Genomic DNA, 9614 nt, shown 5'->3' on the forward strand with positions numbered 1-9614 from the left:
TCATGTGCTTAAAATTTTTCATCTCTTTTATGGCAATTTTAGTGGCTACTGTTCTTCTAATGATACAACCAAATATGATAAGGAAATATAGATAAAATTTCCTACTGTAATTTCACACATCCTCATACTCACAGTAGCATTAGAATTTACAGTTTTACAAGTTCCTCTTACTACATATCTTCAAATTTTGGCTTTCTGCAGAAGTTGCTTGCAGATATTCCTGGTGGAATGATTTAATCCCATGTGACTAATTCTCAGTTTTTTTTCCATTTCCAGTTTTCTCCTCTCACTGGAAAAGCAGAGGGAATACTTGATGTCCAGAGAAGTTTGTGTGCTTTGAGGTCTTTTCATTCCAAGAAATCCACTAAGTTAAGCAGTGGGTTATTAATGCATTAAGCTCAGCCTGATTTGCTTAGAGGAGGGTTTTTTTTTCCTCACTCTGATAATTCCTTAGTACCCAGATATCCTTGGGGGCCTGATCTCCACCACAGGAATACTCCTACTCACTTCAGTAGCAGGATTCAGATCAGGTCCCTAAATAATATTTGGCTTTATTCAAACATGGAATGCATAAACAAGAAATCAAAACCTGCATATAATAAATTATTCTATTTCTGAAGACATGCTACTAAGCAGGCACTGTCAGAGATAGAAAACAGATTTACACAAATATTTTTACTGTCTCATTCTTCACGAGACTCCACGTAAAATGGAAGAAAATATTGAAACTTCACATGACAGATAAAAGAAGGAGGATTCCAAACTGGTAATTACCTCTGGTATGTCTCTTTGATTTTGAAGAGTTTATTAAAACATGAATAGTTAATCTGAGACTACTGAAAAATGCAAAAAAAATCTTCCTTAGCCCTTTCAGCTGTGCCTTACAGGGTTTGTTTGAAAGTTCCTGCTTTACTGGTGTAAACAAAGAACACTTGAGGTCTCATAAAGCACAGAGACATCACAGATATCACTTCATTGTTATTTCCTGTAAAACTGTGCCTGAACTCAGCTCTTCCCTCTCATTTGCTCGCTCGAAGTGAGGACACTGTGTACACAGAGGCTTCAGGTTCAGCAGCAGTGCCACTGCCCGGCCACGGTGAGTCAGCATTTGGGAAAACAAATCCTGGGAAAGCCACGGGAAGTGTTTTAAACAGTATCTTCGTGTTTGGACCGAACTCCTCCTGGGAAGAAACTTGAGAGTTGTTTGAAAATATGAGTGTGTCCTTTGAAGGGTCGCTCTTATTTTCAGCAGAGAACTGGTGGAACACTCAGTGTTCCTGCAGTTCACCTTTAGAATGACAGTGCAGGGAAAGTGAAGCCCATTATCTGAGGAGAGCCTAGAAAAAAGTCCTGCCTTAATAAAATGAAACTGAGAGGGTTGTGAATCCCTTGATGGAACTCAGGAAGCTTCATTCTGAGTTTTGAAGCCTCCTGGCTTTCCCTATCCTATTTACCTTAAGATATAATCAGGTGGAATTATTTAGTTGATGGCTGATCTAATAATCTACAAATGTGATTCTACATGGCCTTTAATCCTAAATTATCTTCTTTTTATCTTTCACAAAAAAAGGGGAAAATGAAAGGTACACCAAAGGAAAGAGTCAAGGTCACTTCCCTGGTCATCTCCTGATTTATTCTGCCCCAAGCAGGACCTTCAGTCACCTCCGTGGCTGCTGAGGCAGCCAATTTCTAAACTCTGCTTTAGCTTAGAAATCTATCATAGGGCCAGGAGGAAAAGACAATTGTGGCAATAATTTTAAATCAAGATTCATAGGTGATTTCTTTTTTGTGAATGGGATTTGCTTTCCATCTAATATCATCCTTTTTTAAATGTTTCTACTGTAATAGTGTTGCTGGCTGCCTGGTTTTTCTTTTCTTTTTTTTTTTTTAATTCATTAAATAGTTTACATCCCTTTTTAAAATTATTTTTGTTAGCTCACAATAGAAGTTTTGGGGTTTGTGGGTGGCAGCTTTGATTTATGATCGTGATGCGTGGCAGGGATTTATGATTTGACTGGTTTGCATCTTTAATCTGTGAGCACAATGAGCTGCTAAAAAGAGTTTGTTTAAACCAGAAAAAAAATGTATTCAAACGTTAGTACCACTGAGAATGGAATTTTGGCCTGCACGTGGTCAGTGAAAGCAGATGAACAGAATGGAAAGAGCTGGATGTGCTTCTGGAATACTGGCCCTGCTTTGGGACTGGTGGGTGGAAATTCCCCTTCCTTGTATTTCTGTCTTCAATCCAGTCAAAATCCAAAAGTGCAGAGCACTACTAGATTTTTTTTTAAGACAGCTTTTCCAAAGTTCATAAGAAAGTATGAGGTATATTGGTCAAAATTTTGGATAGATTCTTACAGAGGATGAGCCCAAACTGCTGCGTCACCAACGGGTGGGAGCTGTAGAGGGTTTATTATTAAAGGCCGTTTTTTGTCCATTACTGAACAAGGAACAATGTATAGTTTGTATCCAGAGTCTTCCAAAAAGCACAGGAGAGTCTGGACTCTGAGAAAGAGTCTTTTCTTGGTTAAAGAAGTTATTCCACTATAAGTACTGGCATTTTGTCTGCTGTAAGATTAGTGTAATTAAGTGCAATTAAAGTAATTAAGTTTGTCCCAAAATTGGTCTTTTTGGGAGAGTTATTTCTTTTCTTCTTTTATTTAAATTGTTTTAGTCAGCTGTAACTGCAAATGTGTGACAATACCTTGAGGATGTCTGGACAGAGGAATAACAACCAGGAAATCCTACTTTGGTGTAACCACAGTTACTGCCTCATATCCTGCTCCTTTACTCCTTCCTCTGGTAAATTTATCACTTATTTCTTCAGGAACTGTGTCTCCTTCGGGACTGAAGAGCCTGGATCAACACTTAGTGCCCTGGCAGTAATTAAGCCATCTTAGTTGTCCTCATTACTCTTTACTTATTCTCAGTTCTTTCATCAACCTTCTCCCAGGTTCTCCTTCTCCTTCTCTTTTGTCAGCCCTCTCTCCTTTCTGCTGCCTTTCCAGAGTGCTGTGCAGGAGTTATTCCTTTTTCAAGCAGAGGAGCCAGAAATTTGAAGAGGCAGAGCTGAAGTTCTTTGTTTTAATAAACCTGATGTCGCCATACACTCCCCAAGCTCTGTCACTTCTCGTGAGAGATGAATTCCAGATGAAAACTCCCCAGGGATCCTTTGGGAGAGTTGCTGCTGTGTGCAGATGTTGCATGCAGGAAATAACTGGGTTCTGTCAGTGCACAGCAGTCCTGTGGCTGGGAAGCTGGCTGGGAAACCCTCAAGATTAATTCAGTGAAGCCTTCAGAAGATTCCAAACAAAAGTGTCTTTTTCTAGGATATGGATTTTTTTCCTAGACTTTTAAAAAATTTCCATTGATACTGGTGCAACAGGGTCAGAACAAGTGTTTCTCACTGCCAGGTAAGCCAGTGGTTTGATGTAATTGCAAATTTGGCATATATAGTTCTAGCAAAATTGGATACAGGAGAGCAGTTGTCTGGATATGATGGGATAATTTTCCCCTCACATTTTCTTAGATAATACTTGATAATATTTGATAATATTCGATATCTGCCTCAGCTGGAAAGGACTTGGGGTTAGTTTGGCTCTAGATTTGAATGTTATGACTTACTCTTGAATCTGTATTTCCTCAGTTTTCCGTGTGCTTCCTGTCTTTATACAAAGCCAAAGCCAGAAGTTCCAAAACAGAAACCCACAGGAAAAGCAGCTCTGCTAATGTTTGTCTTGAGCAGAAACAAATAGCAAGAGAGATTTCCTGCAAAATAATTTTCTTGTGACAAATGTAGCCTGGATTCTAGACCAAATAGTCTGGTTAAATCTGCCTATTTTTAGGTCAGATTGTACCAGTTATTGATTTTATTTAAAACATAGGTAAGTGTTTCTCAGTTAACCATCTGTAGTTTTTTCAATCCCATTCAGCTTTGACAAATACATTTACCCTTTACTGTAATATTTGATTTATTTCTTGAAAAGGGGTGAATAGATCTGTGATAAAGATAAGAATTCAAGAAGTAAAATTATTTGGAGAAAGCTTATTTGCAAAGAGCTGATGTGACTGATGTAACTTTTAATTAGTATGTTAAGCACTTCACAAAAGTTTTGGGTTTTCACACCAAAAGAAAACTCCCTGTCCAAAGCATTTAGACTGGAATTCATCCCACTGAAGTTCAAACCCTGAAATTGTTTGCTCTCCCTCAATATCTGCTGCTTCCCCATTGATAACAGATGGAAGCTGGAGCAAATACATTTATCACTTGCAACGTGCCTTCCATGTGTGGATCACACTGAACTTGCCACTGCAGATTTAAGCCTCAGTTAAATTCCTAAAGACTGGGGAGATAAATGTGAGCTTTCTGGACATTCCAAGTGAAGATAAAAGGGTAAGAAATGAGAAAGGCACATCTGGATCAGGATTCCAGCAGTGGGCACTGGTGGCACTGGGGCTGTGTGTAAACTGGAGCTGGGAGCTAAAACAGACTCATCCACTGAGCTCTGGGCTTGGAACTGCTGCAATTCCTGGGAAAGACAACTGGAATGAGGCAGTGAAGGTTTCCCAGCATACCCATGGCTGCAGTTATCCCTTGGCCATGGGCTGTTCTGTCTTTGGAGAGGTTTCTGCTGGGATTTCAGTGGAGGAGGAAAGTGACCCCACAGCTGCTGAACACGGAAAGGAGGAAGTTCAGGAGCTACTGAAGAACTGTAGTTTTGTGGTTGCAGTTAGTACAGTGGAAAGGTGTCAGCCAGGACACAGTGGAGTAGGAGATGGGTTAGAAAGTCAGGAAAGGGGCCACAGTGTGACTGACAGGTGAGAAAACTGGCTGGGCCTCTGAAATGTGCTGAAAGAAGAACAACTTAAACACTAATGGACTGTGTAACTGCTGTGTAGCAGCTGTAATCAGGTGTAAATCTAGGTGATCATAGAACCCTTACTGGGCACTTCTGTAAGTCCCCTTAATATTCACATATTATTTGATTCTCCACTGGAAATCAAGTATTACATGGAAGTATATCCATATATATAATATAAATAAAGAAGTCCATATCCATGGGAGTAAGTGCCACTGTAAGCAGCTGAAATAATTATGTTTTATTAATTGTGTCATTATATGTGTTTATATCTGTTACCCATTAATCTTTGAGTCTCTACAACAGTACTGTAAATTCTTCTGTTCTCCCTCTTCAGCATTCCTGTCAGGCATTGGAGCAGTTCCCCAGCCAGCCTGGATCCACAGGAATGCTGACAGGCCAACGATTCTGTGCATATGGATTGCTCAATTCCTTGCCACAGTTAAGTAGTTCCTGCTTTTCTATTCATAAGGGGTCCAGTTGGACTCTCTCTCCTCTACAAGGCTCCCAACTTGCCTGGATATCTTCACAAGTCAGATCACAGATGTCCAAGTAGAAATCAATGCTGCCATTCACTGAATTGTATAATTGTTGCCTTTTCACAGTGAAGAGTTCTTGATAAGATGCAGTGCAACAACAACAAAAAAGTAAAACCAGTGCATTTAATGTTGTCATATTCTGAACTGGGCTTAGATAGACAGTTAAATGAAGTTAAATAAGATCTTTCCTACTGAATCAAAAACTGCAACGAAGCTTCCCTGCTTATTCACTGCATCTTTTTTTCATTTTGAGAGGGGAACACAAATGGGGAATGTGCTGGAGGAAAGGAGCACCATCTAGTGTTATATAAGAATAACGCTGGAGAAGGAAACATTGCCATCAGTTAAAGCACAGACCGTGGAATTCTTTGGCTGACTCGTTTGCACATAGGAAAACCAAATACTCTGGAAATGTAACAATATGCTGTTCTTCCTGGGCATTGTGGTGCCTGCAGGATGACATGTCAGACTGCAGCAGGAACAGCAATTTGGAAAAATATTCTACCTGTTTGTCTATGCTGGTTAAAGGAAAAGCCAAGGAAAGTTTTTTGTTCCCCGCCCCCAAATAATTTAAATACTAGCAGGCCAAACCCACTCAGCCTTTGCAATAACGTGCAATACAGGAGGTGAGTGCTGTGCACAACCCTTGGCAGTGACAGTCAGGGGTAACACTCTGCAGGAACCTGCACAATGTTTATCAAAATGCAGTAAAAGCAGCAGTTAAACCAACATCCCAGCAGGCAGGTCTGGACTGACTCTGGTGAGGGAGAGGATTTGGGGGGAGTGTTGTCTGTAGTTCCGTTGTTCTGGGAGGCAAAATCCGACAGATGTTCTGTGCGAGCTCTGAACTCTGAGGTTCATCTCTGACTGAATCCCTCTTTCTCAAAAGTTATCAGACAAGAGACAAAGTCATTTTTGCTTTCTGTTTGTGAAAGGAAGCAGTGTCTGCCCTCAGCCACTCTAATTTTGGAGCGTGATCTCACTTTATCAAAAGCACAGTACAGATGTGCTGCTTGTAATTTATTGGTGTTTCCTGTGCTGCTGTAAACACGACAGCATGAGCCTGGCACACACACCAGCTGGGCTCTCTCTGCCTCCATAGTAATGAGAGACTCTCTTTTTTCTTGCATATTTACCTGTTTTTTCCAGAATAAAACGTGATCTTATTCAAGAACTGTGAATGCTTACATTCATTATACGATAAAGCCAGTACAATTATATAGAGTTAGACCAGTCTCTCATTTTTGAGAGTAAATACATTTCTATCTTCATGTGTAGTAGACGGCCTTGTCAGCCAAAAGTGCTACTACTAAAATATTAGTTAATTTTTGGGAGAGAAGAACACACCAAAATAAAAGGGAATTTCAAGTATTTTCATGTCTGACAAGCTTTGTGGTCCTTTTGGGAGTAGAACCACTGTTTGTGTATGTGTAACATTGACTTGCCTGTTGCACTGTGCACCCCAAAAGCTTCAGTGGCCCTTGCCTCTGGGCAGGGGGGAAATCCTGTCTTGTGATATTGTTATTTTTATTTGTGTTCTAGACATTTCTTAGCAACAGAATGTCAGCTGTGTCACCTGTGCATCCCGGACAGGAAAACGTGAAAGGAAGAAGCAGGTAAAGTAAAAAGTATTTTTTTCATTTATATTCACCACAACGACTTAGACATAAGTTGCTGTTATTTACCAGTCCACATCTGGATCTGTTTGTGAAAAAAAAGGGCCTACATGAAAGAAGGAACTTATTTCCCAAGAAGGGGAACTTTCTGTTTACATGAATCAGCTGTGAAATTAGGGGATTCTCCTGCTGTGTGTTGTAAGGAAACTCAACAGAAAATTGAAAAAGAGAAGTAGTGCCCCCAAAGTTTTGAGGATTTCGGATCCTCTGGTTCTGGGATTTTCTGCAGGATGCAATCATTGACAGCCAGCAGGAGTCAGGGGTGCTCTCCAGGCCAGGCTTCACCGCACTGATGAGATCATGGAACACATCAGGGGTAAGTGCTGGGGCACTTCAACTTGTCTAAATGACTGAGATAAGGAATCAGCTGCGGTGTTTTCTCTGTGTAACTCGTGTTCTGGCACATGACACTTGCCAAGAAAGATGCCACCAGAAGAGCAAGAATACTTTGTGTTTGGGGAAGAAGGTGCTGAGTAGTATATATAGAAAAAACATTATTGACCTGTTATTAAGGCAGGATCAGCCTTTCTTACTGTCTGCATTTACTAAGAAGTCCTCACCTTTTGAGAGCAGAATCACAGAATCAGACATTCTAGCCTGAAAAAAAAAGGGGGAAAAATTAGTCTTAGTTTGCAATGTTTAATCTTTTGGTGAATCCAACTTCATGTCATGTGAGCTGACTGGGGAGATAATCCCCACACCTCAGTTGCTGTCAGGAATCACTCCTGTACCTCTGCCAACACTGGTTATCTCCTCCCTCGGCACTTCCCTTATCAGTAGGTGAGGACTCCAGGAATTCTGCAGTCCCTTATGGCAACCTCCAAGTAGAACCTGTGGACAACCACACTGAATATTCAGGTGCTTTATATGCTTTATATCCTTTACATCCTTTAGCAAGGAATGAAAATGTTGTCTGGCTGATGAGATGGTTACTGAGAAATGAATCAAGGCGTTTAGAAATGAGGACAGAGTAAGAAGCTCTGGGGAATTTAGGATTTTTCTGGGTAACTTGAACTGCCAAACTGTCAGAATTCAGTCAGATGAAGCTATTTCATAAATAGCATTAACCTAATAAAAACACCATTGCAGACATCAGCTCCAGCCATTGTAACAGCTATTTTGACAGCAACCCTTTTGTGCTGTATTTCAGGGTGAGAGTGAAAAGCTGAATGTCATTAAACATGGAACAGTCTCCTCCCAGTTTTGGATGAATGTGCCACATCTGTTTTCTGTATTTGTACCCAGAGCTCTGGGCATGTTTGAAGGAAATAGGCACACACTGTGTTCCAAACATAAAGAAAAATGATGTGAAGTTACCAGTGGCAGTTTGATGTCTTCACAGTGAAGTTTTCTATTGCAGAAGTTCTCTATCACTAACACTAGAAGTTCCGTGGAGCCCAAAATGTGCTGGTGGAACGCAATTATATAAAAACAGTTTGGTCCGTGGTCATTCTCGAGTCTAAACCCCGTAAGCTGCAGCTTTTCACTCACTGATGCCGCCTGCATTTTCCGTACTTTTCCCCCACTCCTTCGGCTGCTGCTGCGTTGTCGGGCAGGGATAAGGCTCGGGATGGGGCAGGACACGAGACTGCAGGAGAAGGGCGTTAATCTGATCCTGGGCTAAGGAAGCATTTGGATAATCGTTTCTGGGCGGTCTCAGCGGCACAACAGCGCACGGCCCGTGTGGAGCGCGGGGAGGCAGCGCCTTCCCCCGTCAGCAGAGCCGCTGCCCGGGCAGGGCCGGTGCCGGGTCCGGGTCCCCCCACTCGGTGCCGGTGCCGGGTCCCCCCGCTCGGTGCGGGGCAGGCGGGGCCGTGCGGGGCCGGGGCGGAGCGGCCCCGGGGCGGGCCCGCACTACAAGTCCCGAGAGGCCGCGGGCCGGGCCGGCCCCGCTCCCTGCGCGGCCGCGGCGATGCCGGCGGGCTCCGAGGGCGAGGACGGCCCGGCCGGGGAGCAGCCCGGCCCCGGCGGCCCCAAGCTCTGCGGGTACCTGCAGAAGCTGTCGGGGAAGGGGCCCCTGCGCGGCTTCCGCACCCGCTGGTTCGTGTTCGACCCGCGCCGCTGTTACCTCTACTACTTCAAGGGGCCGCAGGAGCCGCTGCCGCTCGGGCACATCGACATCGCCTCCGCCTCATTCAGCTACCACCAGCCCGAGGCGGGCGCGGCCGCGCCGGGGGACGAGCCCCCCGCCTTCGAGGTGCACGGGCCCGGCGGGGCCGTCGCCGTGCTCAAGGTAGGCCCGGGACTCATCCCCGACCCTGCCCGGGACCCGGCCCGGTGCTGCCCCGTCCCTATCCCCGGTCCTGCCCCATCCCGGTCACCGTCCCCGCCCGGTCCCCCTCCCGGCCCTGCCCGTGCCCTGCCCGTGCCCTGCCCGCGGGTTTTTTCCCGCAGCCGCCCCGGGCTCTGCCCCCGGCGGGTTGGCACAGGCAGGGAGGCGCCGTTTCGCAAACAGGGGATCGGCACTGCCGGGCTGTCCCCGCTGTGCGCCCCGGGTCCGTGTGCCCCCTGCCCCGGGGTCCGTGTGCCCCCTGCCCCGG

The 9614-nt window shown here is 44.3% G+C and overlaps 1 protein-coding gene across 1 annotated transcript in view; it reads left to right on the forward strand.

Moving 5' to 3' along the window:
* Nucleotides 1–8986: 8986 nt before the first annotated feature.
* TBC1D2B (TBC1 domain family member 2B) overlaps nt 8987–9614 on the forward strand; it is a 32360-nt gene continuing 31732 nt past the window's right edge. The window contains exon 1 of the mRNA XM_027698149.1: nt 8987–9307. Within this exon, the coding sequence (XP_027553950.1) occupies nt 8987–9307 (321 nt within the window). The remainder of the gene's footprint in view (nt 9308–9614) is intronic.

The sequence above is a fragment of the Neopelma chrysocephalum genome, unplaced genomic scaffold (assembly GCF_003984885.1).
Source record: "Neopelma chrysocephalum unplaced genomic scaffold, ASM398488v2 Primary Assembly neopelma1_124, whole genome shotgun sequence".
Taxonomy (NCBI): Eukaryota; Metazoa; Chordata; class Aves; order Passeriformes; family Pipridae; genus Neopelma; species Neopelma chrysocephalum.